General features: G+C 32.5%; 1 protein-coding gene across 8 annotated transcripts in view; it reads right to left on the bottom strand.

Annotated features, from left to right (window-relative positions):
• GPHN (gephyrin) overlaps positions 1-17,698 on the bottom strand; it is a 432,492-nt gene that overhangs the window by 279,028 nt on the left and 135,766 nt on the right. For all 8 annotated transcript variants that reach the window (XM_006206958.4, XM_006206955.3, XM_072963279.1 and 5 more), the window contains exon 4: positions 5,228-5,320. In XM_006206958.4, the coding sequence (XP_006207020.1) occupies positions 5,228-5,320 (93 nt within the window). The remainder of the gene's footprint in view (positions 1-5,227; positions 5,321-17,698) is intronic.

Genomic DNA, 17,698 nt, shown 5'->3' with positions numbered 1-17,698 from the left:
TAAAAATCATTAACATAATCAGTAACTCAGATCAATTATGTCTTCTTCCACTTATCTATACTGTATTCTTATTTTTGAAGCATTTAATGTAAGAAAGAAAAATGGTTAATGACCACATAAAATGAGAGCTGACTTATAGTACACTCATATATAAAGTTATAAAATATATAAATTTCAACAAACTGATTATAAAACAAATTTTATAAAATAATTTTTCTTTGATTTGATATCTTTGTTTAAAAAATCCCTAAAACTGTAAGTGGAAAATATTTGTAGAAAGGCTTAGAGAGTACTCTGTTCCAAAAAATTGTAATTATTATACACTATAAACAGAATATGCCTTCTGTAATTCATAACCTTTTCCTAAAAGTTCATCCTTTGTACCAGATTTTGAGTATTCTATGCCTTTCAGCATTGGTCATTTTTATCAGATGCCTCTTCATTTCCAAGATGAACCATAAAGACCCTTTTAATGAATTTCCTTTACATTACATTTATAGTTTCCTGAAGTTTTAGTTATTCTTCCTTGTGTTTGATTATTTCATAGTGACAAATTTTATCAAAACACTTTTGTTAGGAGGTATTACTAAGAATGACAGTTTGAAATTTTTTTAAGAGTGAGACAATATATAGCAAATCCAATAATTTAATCAATTTGCAAAGTTTAAAATTTAATACATTACTTAGAATGAGGGCTCTTTTATTTTTGTTATGCTATAATATCTACTGAGATAATGGGGTAATATACTTCATTATGGCAGAAAAGTGTTTTTCCTTTGCTCCTCCTAAATTAAAAATTTAAGAAATGAAACTCAACGTCTTTTCAAAATACTAATGAACAGAAGGTAAAAATAAATTTCAAAAGTTAATAAAAAATGTGAATAAAGATGACTTACCGTCATCCAATAGATCAGGGGCTGGCAAACTCTCCGCAGAGGGTCAGATAGTAAATATTTTTGTAATTGCAAGCCTATATGGTTTTGTATGGAACTCTGCTGTTGCAGCCACAGGCAACATGTAAATGAATCAATGTGGCTATGTTCCAATAAAACTTCATTTATGGATACTGAGATTTAAATTTCAAATAGCTCTCATGTGTCGCAAAATATTATTTTCCTTTTGATTTCTTTCAGCCATTTAAAAATGCAAAATTCCTTCTTAGTTCACAAGTCATACCAGAAAAAGGTAACAGGCAGGATTTGCCCAAGAGGCGGTAGTTTGCTGACCCCTGTGATATACTGAGTTTCCTGAGGATAGGGACTGTGCTTTATTTGTTCTTTAACTCCAGCACTGAGCATGGCGTTAGACATATATCAAGGATTAAAAATAAAAAGCTTGATGAATGAATCAGTGAATGATGCATGGTGGGTTTTTTATTTAATTCTTTAATACATAGTCAATATAATTATTATATATAACCCTTTATTCTGGTATAGCCTAAGACTCTGAAAGTGCTGAAAGTTATTTTTACCTTACAAATATTAAATAGTTTAATAGTTTCTAATTTACCATATTTTGCCAAGTATTTCTTTGTAATTATACAGATGTTCCTTTCTTTTTTTTTTTACTGTTTCTTAATCTTTTATTCTCTCCTAGAATTTACATCTAAAGAGCTTTTACTTCATCTCACTTATATGTACTTAATTATACTTCTAGTTTTTAAGAATAAAAGATTCTTTATGTAATAATATTCTGGATATGTCATTTTTAAGTGGTAATGGAACATGAAGAGATAATACTTTGTACAGCAATGAGTTCTTATGTTCTATAGAATTTTATAATTACTAGTATTTAATTAATGCCAAAAAATTATCCAAACTTTATCAGATCAGAGAAAATATAATCTAGTCTTAAAAAATAAAGGTTTTAATATCAAAATTTTAAAACTTGAAGACTGTGGATTATTACTATACTATATGTAAGGTTTGATAGTATCTCATGATTCGAGGCAAGCAGCAGGTCATCAGGCATGTGACTATCAGATGAACCACATTCTAAGTTAAAGGATCTAAAAATAGAAACAAATTCACAATTTAGGAAAATCAATTCTGATTGTCTTATTCCTACAAAACATGTAAACAGGATATACGTTACTAAACTTGCTATTCCATTTTTCCATTAACAGACCTGGGAAGAACTCTACATCTTAATTTAAGTCCAAAGGAAAAAAGTCAAGAAACTTTAATAACTTTTCATTTTCCCCAGGGTTCATACTTAGTGACAATAACTTTATATTGCTTTATTTCATTCATGCAATTTATCATTTTTCCCCTTCATTTTTTTTAACAATCCACACAATGCACAAACAACTATCCTTTGTGTTTGTAGACCAAACTAGTTATTGGTAATTACTGACTGTAAATTATTAGTGCCTTAAGGGAGAAGTTTTATATTATTTTACCATTGTCATTAATATCTGTGTTTTCTGTCAATAACTTCTGACTCTATTTGAAAATATTTGCAAACCTAAGTTGTGTATAGGTAACTTTGGTCTACAAATAGTTTTCCCTTTTTAGGCACAGTTATCTAAAGCAAAGAAGTTAAAGATAAATAACTATACTATTACAGGCCCAAAATTCTATTTCTGGATTCCTAGCTGACATCCCAGTGTTACATTCTAGACACTGTAAGAACTAAAACTATTTAATGGTATAAAAGAAGTTAGTAGAATTTTTTGGGAGTGGTCATATATTGCTTTTATGTTTATTCTTTTTCCAAAGACTTTTGCTTCCATAGGACTTCCAGGACTTTCACTGTAGATAATCATACCATATGTGTTTATAAGATATGAAGCAAAGTGAATCTACCAAAGGTCAATATATTCACAATCAGGTAAGCAACTTGTTTTCAAAAATAAATATTAGAGAAGACATAATTATGTACATTTTAAACTCTTTAAAAACAACCCTAACACAATTTTAGCCAGGTAGTTTCTATAGGCATACATAAAATAAGAACACCTCTCAAGTTTGCTGGTAACTGAAAAACTTGATTTAAAAATAAAAGACTTCTGAATTTCGTATATAATGAAACATATAAGGTCATGGAAAGACAGACTCTTGTCAACCAGTAGTAGCAAAAAAGGTGGAGGGATAAACAGATATTAGAAAAGTATGATTTATATGGAGATGGGAAAGATAAAATAAGAAGCTTACTATATAAAAAATTTTTTAAAAATTAACAAGATGTCATGGATATATTTTAAATCTAGTATAAGTCTGCTTTTGTCCATTTGGTAGTTATATATAAAAAGTACTACAAAATTGTCCACTTGGTAATTACGTAGTGACTAACAACAACAACAAAAATTAACCTTTGTAAATTAACCCTTACAAAGCACTTACTAAAATGCCAGGAATAGTTCTCACTGAATCCTCACAGCCACCCTGGGAGACAGGCACTTTTATTTTTCTCATTGTATAGGAAACTGAGGCACAGAGTGGTTTAACGACTAGTCTATGGTTACCTTGTTGTAAGTAGCAGAGTATGAATTTAAAAGTTTGAATTTTCCACCTAGTATTTTGGTATTAACTTGAAGCTCCACAGAACACAAAATACTTAACTTTGTGATACAAATTATTTCCCCACAACTAAAAGTACTTTTATCAACTGATTGTGAATGAATTCTACGGTAACTCTTTTCCTACTTTTCTGATATAAAAATAAATAATATTATGAAAATATCAGACCATCACACAAAAAATACATATATAAAACCAAGGTCATTTACTTCAAACACTTAACACTCAAACTCCAAAAAAATCAATGTCTTCACATATGTAGGTGATTTTCTTACAAACAAAACAAAACACAAACACACCTTTACAGAAGATGGCTTCCTCCAATTGTACTTTTTAAGTTTGTCTCACAGATTAAAAGAAATGTAAAAATGGACCAAAGGACTATTTTCCCTCAGAACCCATAAGCTATGTTAGAATGACTTCCTTTTCAAGCAGTTGAAGCTAACAATCTCCCAGGAAAACTCTATTCTGATTACTTCAAAAAGAAAACCATTTTATTTATGTCTTATCATAATATTCCAAAAATTTCTGTGCCATGTTTTTTTCATAGATGAATAGAGAATATTTTACAACTTCTTAAAAAATTTGCACTTTCAGATACTAAAGCAACAGTTCCTCAATCTAAAAGCATGGTCTATGGGCCAGCAACAACTGTATCACCTGAGGCTTTATTACAAGCACAAATTCTGCGGACACCCACTGCAGATTTAGTGAATCAGAAACGCTGTAGGTGGGACATGGCAATCTGTTTTAGCAAGCCCTCTGCTTATAGTACAGGCTAAAGTTTGAAAACTGCTATATTTGAGTAAAGAAGGACATTAATTATTTAATAGATACAGAGGAAAAGTATCTTGCTGTTAATAAGATAATAGACACAATTTAGTGTACTGATTTGAAAACAGAAGGACACAGTTAACAGTAAACTGAAATTCAGCGAAGAAGCATCAGCATCGTTTTAGAGAGGTAAAGGAAACAATGTCATAATTAGTAATAGAACTTTGCATATGACTTGGAAGTGATACCTGAAGTTTATAGCTTCCATAAAAAAAACCTGTCCCTTGTATCAGTGAGCACTGTCTACTCTTCATTCTTTCCCTAATTTTTCTCCCTGTGCAAAGGCTGAAGATAATTCTTGTGGCATGAAGCCTAGATATTAATTCTGCTTCTTTGCTTATTAAAGCCTGCATTTAAATTCACATTCAGAATTGTGGAATATATAACTTTCACATCAAGTACTATAAAATTGGTATAAATATTCTATTGCAGTCATCCTACTATGCTTTGAGACCAATGGCAAGGGTTATCTCAGGAAAAAAGAAATCAGATACATTTTGAATTATATTAACAAAGCACATCAGACCAGATGCCCTGCTGAGTCAGAGTTCTACTATCACCACCTTTGGCAATATGCCTGAAATTCAGCTGATATCACAAACCACCGAGCAAAAGCAGGATTGATTACCTTTTGGACCAGTTCAGTATTCCTCATGTTAGATAATTTCCAGTTTAAGTCCAAAGGAAAAAAGTCAAGAAACTTTTTTTTAACACAATGATTCTCCCACAGAAAAATTTTCACATTCATAGAACCACAGGTCTCTTGTTCTGTCTAGCAAAACTATAAAAATCATATACAAAATAGTAAAAAGGATTAAAAATAACATGAATGGTCTGCTCCTTGAGTATCAGAAAAGTATATACTGTCTCACCTCTGGAGTGACATCTCGTGGTGCAAACCCTGTTCCTCCAGTTGTTAGTATCAAATTAAGTTCCTTTTCATCACACCAATCTATCAGGGTTTCCTGAAAGAAAACAGTAATATTGTAACATGCAGAAGGACTTGCCTGCCTACTTAAAACATCCACATACTCAAATACTTTACATACAGTGAGGAAACAGATTCTTTTCAATAGTCATTAAGAAAAATCTGAAGCACAATTCATGGAACAGTTTCACTGTTGATCAAAAGACACTGCAGTTTTGGGGTATTTATTTTGTTCATTATAGAAAATGAAGATGAAAGCATCAAATTCTTGAAAGTAAATGAAACATAGGAAACATCACTAATAGTTTATAATTAATGTTTATTATGTACTGAAATGGCAGGTCTGACATTGTCTTCAACTATTCAAAATATATGCAGGTTTAAAAAGGTGAGCACTATGTGTGAATTATATGATCTTATTATTTAACTAACTGAAGAACTTCAACTACTGATACAGCTGTAATTTTGTTCTTAGGAAAGCTCACACACACACAAAAATCAATAACTGTTATAATAAAGGTGATTATGAGGTGGTTTCACAAACCAAATTTATTATTTCCATTGCTTTTGCTTCCATTTATTTAAAAATTAAAAAACATAAAAACTCATCATTCTAAGTAGTTATTATTTCTGGTCTATTAAAAAAACATATTTGACACCACAACTCAACAAAGAGGTGAACTGACCTTGTCTTCCCACTTAGAAATATTAGAAACTAGATTTCTTTGTAACATTCCTAAGTACCCCACCACACTACTGGAGTGCCTGTGACACAGCTTCCTCATCTTTGACCACACCTCCATTTACATCAGATCTTGATAAAAAGTGACATGAAATCCAAATTGTTATCAACAAAATATCTCAAGGATTAAAAAAAATCTATATCAAATACCAGTGTTCAGTATCATCAATACCAAGAGGGCAATCTAAACTTTTCAAATTTCAAGATACCAATATAGACAAAATAGTCCCTTTAGACTGAAGAATGATTTTGTTTGGCAACAGGCAATACTTCTTATAACATAGTTCATCCAGTGACTAAATAAACATTACCAAGTACCTACACCATGTCTTAGGTATTGAGTTTAAAAATAAATGAAAGACTGACCCTGGTTTAAAAGAGCCCATAGTCAAGTAATGGTTCTCAAGTTTGGTTGTATACTGGAATCATCTGTGGAGCTTGAAAATATATTGATGCTTGAGTCTCATTTCTGGGGTACAGCCTGGAAATTGGGATTTTTTTTTAAAGCTTCCCAGGTAATTTTAAAATGCTACCAAGCAATTAAGAATACTAGTTTAAAGGGACAATTTGTTCAGTTACCTGAAACTGAATTTCACAGCTAACTCAACTGGGTGGGCCCACAAAGATACTACACAGCTTAAGATTAGTTGCAACACAGGAATTTTACTTAAGTTTTTCTATTCCCAGATGGATAACTGGTAACACATGTATTGTATAGACTTTTTTTCATTCAAATAATATTTGGTATCTTGAGTTCAGTTAAGAATATGTTCAAGTATTTGGGAAGTAATATTTTGTTGTCTAAAGTAGCTTTGTGATATGCAACAGTTTCTCATATGGGCAAAAATATTAGCTAGGCTTTTGGAATGATAAGAGAAAATAGCAATCCTATTACTCACTCAGATGATTTCCAAAACAGAAAGATTCTTCCTCAACCACCAATACAGAATTTGAGTATTTCAGGCACCTAGTAGTCACATATTTATTTAACATATCAATTCATTTATTTAACAAGAAAATATTTCAGGGCACACTTTTGTTCAGGCACTTCATTAGACAACAGGGATCCTAAGATGAATAAGGCACAGTCCCTGGCCTCAAGAATTCAGTCAAGTAGGGGAGCTCTAAGTCTACAGTAGTCAAGAACCTTGAAAAGCATGATCCGAAGATCAGCAGCATTTGTATTACCTGGGAGCTTGTTAGAAAAACAGAATTTCAGGTCTCATCCAGGACCTACTGAATCAGAATCTGCATTTTTTTAGAAATACTCCTCAAGGAGATCTATATGCACTTTAACTGTACTAAACATACCTTCTAACCATGTACCACTCAAGATATTCTAAGTCTTATTTTTCTATCACATTAGATCACCTGAAAGCAATTTACTTCATAATTGTTTCTGTACCTATAAGATATCTTTCATTTTGAGATATATCTTAATATTTGCTGTTACCAGATAGGTACCATTGAGGATTTCTGCATGAGCCATCTTTAATGAAAAATTTCTCTTCATCTGATACAAGGCTGATACTGAAGGCATTGCCCGTTTTAACAATTATTTTCCCATATGTACAAGGTATTTCTTTAAAAATGTAATGCCTTGAGCTTCCAGGTTAGTATAGTGAAGGTGTATCAAAGAATTTCTGCCTCTCAACATCTAACAATCCCACTCTTGGGCTTATATCCAGAAGGAACCCTACTTCAGGATGACATCTGCACCCCAATGTTCATAGCAGTACTATTTACAATAGCCAAAACATGGAAACAGCCTAAATGCCCATCAACAGGTGACTGGATAAAGAAGATGTGGTATATTTATACATTGGAATACTACTCAGCCATAAAAACCGACAACATAACGCCATTTGCAGCAACATAGGATGCTTCTGGAGAATGCCATTCTAAGTGAAGTAAGACAGAAAGAGAAAGAAAAATACCATATGAGATCGCTCATATGTGGAATCTAAAAAACAAAAACAAAAACAAAAACAAACAAACAAACAAAAAAAACAAAGTGTAAATACAGGACAGAAATAGACTCATAGACATAGAATATAGACTTGTGGTTGCCAGGGGGGTGGAGGGTGGGAAGGGACAGACTGGGATTTCAAAATTGTACAATAGATAAACAAGATTATACTGTATAGCACAGGGAAATATACACAAAATCTTATTGCAGCTCACAGAGAAAAAAATGTGACAATGAGTGTGTATATGTCCATGTATGACTGAAAAATTGTGCTGAACACTGGAATTTGATACAACATTGTAAATGATTATAAACCAATAAAAAATGTTGAAAAAACTAACAAAAATGAAAAAGAATAAAAACTACAGAAAAAACTTCCACTAGCAACAATTAAATGAGAAAAAAATAATACAGCTTTATGTTATAAACCATTTCTATAAATGCAACAATACAGTACAAATACAACTACTTTCATAGTTAGCATCTTTGCATCCTCCTCTTTCTCTGGCTGTTATTTCCAATTTATATTTTATTAGTCATAAATTTATACACCATTTATAATAAATAAACTTCAAAATAGCTTTGAAAGTGAACTTGGTGTGAGTTACATTTAATAAAGCGGCACAGAGTCTCAGGAAAGTGAATATATCATTTAATCATTCAGTTTAAGAAACATTCCAATGCCTACTGTGTGCCAGGAAAATTTAGAAATAAAAATTTAAAAAAAAACATGACAAATATCCTTGATATCAAAGAGCTCAGAGGTATGAAAAAATTAATATGGTGTATCAACATATCATGGTTAGTGCTATTACAGAGGTATGCCCATGTTAATAACTGTTTCACAGACATTATATTTATGAATATATAACATCTTCTTTATCAAAACTAGAATGGAAACTATCACCACAGAGATTTTTAGCATTATTTTTGTCTTGCCCAGGAGTAAAAAATCCAATAAAGAGAAAAATGGGGCAGTAACAGAGATAAGAGGAAGTAAGTTTAGGCAAGCCATCATTCTCTACATCTACCTAGAGTCTCATACTCATCTACCATAATAGATTTTTTTCTTTTCTCTACATTTATCAATGGAAGTATAAATCATTGAATTAAGCAGACCTCACCAATGTAAAATCATTTGATAAATGTCACATTTTCCTTTGGTGCATTAGAGAGTTCTGATATAACTACCTAACAAATTTCAATTTGCACTTAATGAGACATAGCTTTAGGGTCATCTCAGTAAAGTCTCCTAACTCCTCCAGGCAATTTGTGCCCCATGTGTGTTCCCAGTCATTCCTCTGGAAAGCACTTTTCACATTTAACTGAAATTTACTTGTTTACATATCTCTTCTGTAAGAGTCATCTCCAAACTTTTGATCAAGCATCTCCATCAGTAAAACAATTTCAGAATATTATTTTCATATACCTCTGGACTAAAGCATTTAGCATAATATACTTAAATAGAAATTTTAAAAAGATGAGATAGAGATAACATTTAAAATAGTTTTCACTTTATTTTACTAATTAAATGTGCAAAATGTTTTTCTGAACTGATTTTTTATGAGAGTAATGTGGTTAAATATGCACTACTTTAGAAAATCTTGGTTTGATATTTTGTGATACAGTAATTAAAAATTAAACAATAGTCTTAAAAGATAAACAGACTGAAATAGAAGTACAATATTAGCTATACTTACTAAATCATATAACATTCATTTTTCAATCTCATCCATCAAACATGCAAATAACTTTTTGAAATGGGGCTAATAAATTTCCATCTTTCATGATATTAATTATTCTTACAAATAATTAGAAGATGTTATTTTTTAAATATTTTTAACAAATGGGTTAAAAGTCTACAAAAACTCTTCAAATGGAGGACTATTAAATGGGTTAGAATTTTGTTCCCTAGATTTTTTTTAGTGTGCAATGACTAGTTTTTATAAATGATGCAATATCATTTCCACCAAAAAAAAAAAAACAAATACAAACAATTTTAAGTATCCAAGTATCTTAAGCATGTTTTTGTATTTTAGAAAAACTGTCTAAAATCTTCTTTCATGTCTTTTTTCTCAAGTTGTTCCCTGAATTATTTTAATTTTTCATTTATTTTTCTAGGCAGATTCTTCCATTCCTTGTCCATTAGTCTCATCTTATTTGCATTCATGTATTATCTGGGCTAAAAATCTTTTTCTCTGCTCCTTTTTGGCTTTGTCAATCTATTCCAAGTTATTTTAAAACTAATATTCTAAAATATATTTTCTTAAAATCTTTAAAAAATAACTTTTCTTCACTGGAGAAAATATCAACACATTTTCTAAATATTTGTTAATATAGCTGAAACTTTCACTAAGTTCCTAAAAAAGTAAATGTAAAATAATAGCTATCATCTACTAAAGTAAAGCATATAGCTGGTGATTAAAATGAAAAGTGTAAGGGTTACTGGGATATTTGAGGGGGTAGTAGAGGTATCAGGTAAGCAGGTGACTTTACCCAAGGAGTATTTATGCACTATTTTTCACACATATTTTCCATTTGTGTGTATATGAACATTATATACATTCATAACATATATTTTTAAAAGTATGTATGTGTTTATATAATCTTTAGGACACCTTCTGCCCAGAGAATATCCCAAAACTAAGATTTCTGTTGCATTTCAATTTATCATTTGTTATTCTGATACCCACAAAAAATGTAAACCCAGGTGCCACTTCAGGATAACCATAACTTCTCCCTTCCAAGAAAGTGAGGGCTGTTCTTTTATTCAAGTGGTCTAATTCTTAACCCCTGGACTAATTTCAGTTTAGTTCTATTCATTTAAATATCAAATACTATAATTTTCAAATACTGTATGTACTACTTACAAAGATTTTTAAATGTGAATGATTAGAGATGTAATCATTGTTGATCTTAATTAATATAATGTAAGACCCTACAGTGACTGTGTCAAATGCTTGTGGACAACAGATTACTGTTATTTAGGATAATCCTTTTTTTGTACTTTCTTAAGTTCCTTTTATCAATATCATTTTCTCATCCTTTATTAGAATATAATCCTCTCACTGCTGAAAGTAATAGAAATGAATAGATGCAACTATATCACATTTCTAATTATAAGAGTATAATTAATTTGTGCTTGGGCATCTATAGTATATTATTTTGAATGAAGGCAACCTGGGTCCACATTCTGCAATCATCACAATAGTGTGGGAACATTATTACGGTGAGGAATTAGTAACTTCAACTGCTTTACAGAATACCAAAGATTTGCTCCTAATGATGGAATCCCACTGATGCAAGTTAAGCACCTGGCAGAGTACTTAGGACACAGTAAGTGCTGAATAAATGATTACTTTTGTTCTTTTTCAACATTATTTGTGTCGAGTTATGCTAAATATAGAGTTACTCTACAAACTATCACCTTAAAAGACCCAAGTAGAGCTCAGGGTTCATGGTAATCTTTTTATCACAACTTTGAAAAGCCAAAAATTGAAATGACATTTTTAAAAGGAAGATAAACTGTAAAAGAAAATAATAAAGTGATTTATAGACCTAAATGGATTTAAGAGATATGTCTTTTGATCTTTTTATCCTATTTCCATAAGGCTTTCCCTGAACTTATGAACCAAATCTTATGCATATTTGTACTCTCCACTGATTTTAATAGGTGAGCTGAATAAATTGTAATGATTCTAAGGACATAAGGCTTGTTCTAAGATTGACTAGACTTCTGAAAGGACACTGAAATAAATAGTTAAAACTGTATAACAGTAAATCAAACACATTATCTCAAGATGACTCCAATGCAAATCCTTAGGAAGCTACACAATATAAGAAATGCAATTTCAGGCTTTCTCTAATCAGGGAAGAGTTGTTATGTAGGAAGAGAGAACAGCTGAAATACAAAAAAATAAATTAAAATCTCCCTTAGGCATCTAGGATTACTTTGCTCTGTATCAAAACAAAAGAAAAGAGAGCTATAACACCAATAGTTTGAGAGTAATTCAATATTAGGTAGTCAATATATTTCAATCAAAATTAAGAGGGCTTTTAAAACAGAAGAGAGAACCATTATCACATTAGTATACCATGTTTGGTCCCCAAAGTTGCTAATCACAACTGAGAAACAACATTCACATGTAGAACACACTGCTAGAGTCTTCAGGTTTCGCTTAGTGTGTGTGTGTGTGTGTGTGTGTGTGTGTGAGAGAGAGAGAGAGAGAGAGAGGGAGAGAGGGAGAGAGGGAGAGAGGGAGAGAGGGAGAGAGGGAGAGAGGGAGTCCTGTTATCACCATCACTTTTTTACTATTGATAAAATATAGGTTTCTTTGGTTTCTAAATCTAGGTTGGCTATATTATGGCCCACTGCTAAAGAACTCAGCAGGGTAAGGATAAATCTGCTTATTCCGTGAGATAATGGCAAGAATATTTATCCCATTTTATAGAGATACCACACTGAATAAGAGAAATTTATGTGACTAGCCTGATAATGATCAAGAAGTTTAGTAAGATTTTAAATTTTATTATCAATGTAACCAATAGAAATATCAAAACATGCTGCTTCTAAGGTTGACTCTTTGGAATAACACTTAATATGATGTGTGTGGATTTGTTTACATATTAAAGATATTACCAGCTCTAAGAGAAAAAGGGATGATAACATGTTCTTGTTTGATCTTTAGCCTTAAGACTCTCAAATCTCAATGGCAAACAAGTAATACAAACTCTTGCTTCAGGGAATCATAACTTTGGATATTAATCTTTCTAATGATTAAATTGTTATGGGTTTTTATTATTTGTTCTATGCTTTTTATTTTTTCTGAAGAGTATACTTTCCATACTTCAATGAGGCAATGGCAAATAATATTGGAATGAACAGTTTGGATACTAAGAAGGCAAACATAGATGTTTATTAGAATATAGTTATATTTTGCTAATATATTATATTGTGCGATTGGTACTCTTCCCATTCATTATCCCCCATTCACATGCTTTACCAACATATTCTGTTCTTCTAAAAGGATTTGTTCAACCAGTAACAGTGGATGGTAGTAACAAAGCTCTGATCTCCAGATTCCAAACTCTTTATTCACTTTTACCATAGTTTCAGGGAGCTCTTCTCGTCTTACATAAAATTTCTCTCTGTGCCTACTTCTATGTACCAACTTTCTCACTCAGAAACTCCTGATTCTTTTATCCAATTTGTGCTATTTCATGAGAGCAAAGGTCTATGTTCTTACCATGGTCCATGGTTTGTATTTGTTGTAAAATCATATCCAAGTGTCTATACCTACGAGGATTTTCCTGAGGATCAGGGGTCTAGATATCCATAACCTCCAAAAAATTAAATATAACTGCTCTAGTAGGCCACATGATATAATCACACATCCAGGCAGTAATGACACATCACTTAGTAAACAGTGTAAAGGTAGATATGCATCCAGATTATATAGTTTAGTATTTCTTGACTATCTTCTTATTTCCTATTCCCAGTACATCCTGACGGGTCTCAAATAGAGTAAGACTAGGAACCATAAAACTAATTACACACACTAAAGGCCTATATTAAATTATTACTTACCAACCTTTTTACCTTCTACATTTTCTCACTATTTAGCCTGTACCATGATGAGGCTTACTTAAAAAACTGTGTATTTATGTGGGGCCATAATCTTTCTTCTTTTTAAAAAAAAGCTTTATTGAGATATGGTTTATATAGCATAAAGTCATACATTTAAAGTATACAGTTCAGTGATGATTAGTATATTCACAGGGTTGGGCAACCATTACCATAATCCAACTTTAGAATTCATCACCATTCCGAAAAGAAACTTGGTAAACGTTAACAGTCCCTCCTTCCCTGATTGAGACAGCCCACGCAACCACAAGTTTACTTTCTCTTTGGATTTGCCTATCCTAGAAATTCACAAAATTGGACCATACAATATGTGGCCTTTTGTGACTGGCTTCTATTACTTACCATAATGCTTTCAAGATTCACTCATGTTGTAACAATTTTCGGTACAACATTCTATTTTTCTTCAAAAATTTTATATTGTGCTAAGAATATTTATATAGTAAGTCTGACACCTTAACCATTTTTAAGTGTACATTTCAGTGGCACAGTGGCATTAATTTCATTCACAATGCAGTGTAACTACCACCACTATCTGTTTTCAAAATTTTTTCTTCCCCTCAAATAAACATTCTTGATTCAGTGTTTGCTTGGCTGCTATAAACTCTTGACTATTTTTGGAAACAGAGTTCTGAAAAAGTTGACTCTAACAGTTTCTGCTTTTTTAAAAAAGAGGAATAATTATTTTTTTAAATTGAAGTACAGTGGATTTACAATATTGCTTTAGTTCTAGATGTATAGCAAAGTGATTCAGTCATGTACATATACTTTTTAAAGATTATTTTACATTATAGGTTACTTCAAGATATTGAATATAGTTCCCTGTGCTATATAGTAAATCCTTCTTTATCTACTTTATGTACAGTAGTTTGTATCTGTTAATACTATATTCCTATTTATCCCTCACCCCCTCCTTTCCCCTTTGGCAAACATAAGTTTGTTTTCTACATCTGTGAGTCTGTCTCTGTTTTATATATAGATTCATTTGTACTATTTTTTAAATTCCACATGTAAGTGAAATCATATAATATTTGTCTGACTTACTTCACTTAGTATGATTCTCTAGGTCTGTCCCTGTTGCTACAAAGGCAATATTTCATTATTTGTTATGGCTGAGCAGTATTTCATTGTGTATATATATTCCATAACTTCTTAAACTAATAGTTAGTTGATGGGCACTTGAATGGTTTCCATGTCCTGGCTATTGTAAATAGTGCTGCTGTGAACATTGGGGTGCATGTATATTTTCAAATTAGAGTTTTCATCTTTTCCAGATACATGCCCAGAAGTGGGACTGCTGGATCACAGAGCTCTATTTTTAGTTTTTAAAAGAAACTCCAGACTGTTTTCCATAGTGGCCGTATCAATTTACACAGCCACCAACAGTTTAGGAGGGTTCCCTTTTCTCCATACCCTCACCAGTATTTATTATTTGCAGACTTTTTGATGATGGTCATTCTGACAGGTGTGAGATGATACCTCATTATGGTTTTGATTTGCATTTCTCTAAAAGCAATGTTGAGCATCTTTTCATGTGCTTTTTGGCTATCTGTATATCTTCCTTGTACAAATGTCTATTTAGGTTTTCTGTCCATTTTTAAATTTTTTGATATTGAATTGTTTGAGCCATTTGTATACTTTGGATATTAATCCCTTGTCAGTTGCATGGTTTACAAATATTTTCTCCCATTCTGTAGGTTGTCTTTTCATTTTGTTGATGGTTTTCTTTGCCATGCAAAAGCTTTTAAGTTTGGTTAGGTCCTATTTGTTTATTTTTGCTTTTATTTCTTTTGCCTTTGGAGACTGAAATAAGAAAATATTGCTATGATTTATGTCCAAGAATGTTTTGCCTATGTTCTCTTCTATGAGTTTCAAGGTGTCATGTCTTTATATTTAGGTCTGTGGCACCATATAGTGTACACACCAACAAAATCCTTGGCTGTGGGACCCATCGCAACAGCTTGAGTGCAAACAATGCGCTCCGATGTTCAGCAAGAAATACACCCCCACGCCTTGCAGCTAGTTTTCTCCCAGGGCCCGTTTGCTGGAGATTCAGCACCAAGCTACTGAACATAACTAGCAGCCCCACCTAAAACACATTTTAGACTGAGAAGTGTGGCAAGGTGGCAGCTGTCAGTGCTGGTCTCTTTCAACTCCAACGGCTAGCAAACCAGCACATGTCCACTTCTCACAAGCAGAGTCCAGGTCCCTCCCAGCCCCTCTCTCTATCTGTCCCCGGGGACCTCCCAAGCAGGTATAGAGGCTCCGCAGAGCAAAGCCCTGCCCAAGTGGACCTTTCCTCCCTCACAGTTCCCTCCCATTGTTGCTGGTCCCATCCTGATGCCTTCTCCCTGCCCCATCCTACCTGGTTGTGTGGGGATCTTCCTTGCAGCTCTGGTTATATGAGATTTGCCAGTTCCCAACTGATTTTCTGTGAGAACTGCTCCACATATAGGTGTATTTTTGATATGTCTGTGGAGGGAGGTAAGCTCTACTTCTCCTGTGCCATCTTGATCCTCTCCAATCAGTTTCTGCTTGTTTTACAATGTTTCTGTGGAGGGGTGGGAGCTTGGAGCTCTAAAACTAGCTATTCTACTATCCATAATTAACTCTAAATAGATATGCTATATTAAGTAAGAAATTTAAGGTAAAACTGCATGTTATCTTTAGTGTGGGCTCTGTCTCTTACCCAAAGATGATTTTCCAGGGTAAGAATTCTGAATATTTTCCAGTTTTCCTTTTATTCTTTATTTCCACTAATAAACAATATCCAAACTTTACAAACACAAATTACTAGGCATGAATTTTATTGGTTTGAAAGCAAATTTAACATGCTTTAAAGATTCAATAGCTTTATGCATTCACTACATGATTTTATTGCCATTAATCTTAAATTAGCTCATGTGGAACCCAAAATTTGAAGATAAAAAGATACTTCCAAAACACTTTAACTATTATATTTTTCAGTTCTAAAATTTTCATTTGGTTCTTTTTAATAATTCCTATTTTCCTGCTAAGATTTCTTATCTCTTCATTAATACAAGCATGCTTTCTTTTACTCCTTTAGACTGGACATAGTAGTTACTTTAAAAATCTTTGTCTGTTAATTTCAATAGCTGGATCATCTTGGGGTTAATATCAGTTGACTGTCTTTTCTCTCGAAAATGGGTTACATTTTTTTGTTTCTTTATATGTTAAGTAATTTTGGACTGCATTCTGGACATGGTGACTAATACGTGGAAGAGATACTAGGTTTTGTTATATTACTCTGAAGAATGCTGATTTGTTTTTATTTTAATAAGTAGATGACTTGAGTAGATTTAACTGCAAACTGTCTGCTCTGCAATCCAAAATACAATTCAATTCCTTTAGTTCTAGCTGCACTGCTTGTAGTTTACTCAGCACATTCATGGTTCAGAGGTCAGCCAGAGATCTAGGGAGCTTATTTATAGAAACATGAGGCTCCCCTTCTTGGCTCTATCCTTTCCAGAATTTCCCCCTCTAACTTTAAAGCAGCTGTGGTTGTTCAAACTCTGTTCCTCCAGCCAGTTAAGCCTACAGATTTCAGCTGCCAGGTAGGCCAAACTGGGACCTATCGGGGGCTAAACGTTATAAAAATGGGATACTCAGTCAGTGCCTTCTCCCAAATGTCAGAATCTGCTTGCTTTTGGTCACTCTCCAGGGCTTTCACATAGTTAAGTTTTTGTTTAGTCCAGAATTTATAATTGTTGTTTGTGAAAACAGATGGGTGCTTCTGATAAGAGCTATTAGGCTATACTGGAATAGAATTTCTCCTCAGATCAGTTTAAATACCTATTATTTTATTTCTCAATAAAATTTAATACCACCTCTATGAGTCTGGCATTTAAAGCCATTCTACTCACTGGTGTAGAATCGGTAATATGAAAATAGGCTATGTGAAAGAAGTTTGATTAAATGTATCATCTGTTATACAAACTAGGTTCTAGAAATGACAGTGAAAAAAATATTTCAACCTGTATTTCAACCTGTTCATATTTTTGGTACCACTTTTAACTTTGGGGACCCAAATGAGGTTTATCTC

This window comes from Vicugna pacos, chromosome 6, assembly GCF_048564905.1.
Source record: "Vicugna pacos chromosome 6, VicPac4, whole genome shotgun sequence".
In the NCBI taxonomy this organism is placed as follows: Eukaryota; Metazoa; Chordata; class Mammalia; order Artiodactyla; family Camelidae; genus Vicugna; species Vicugna pacos.
This window is presented reverse-complemented; position numbering and strand designations above follow the sequence as displayed.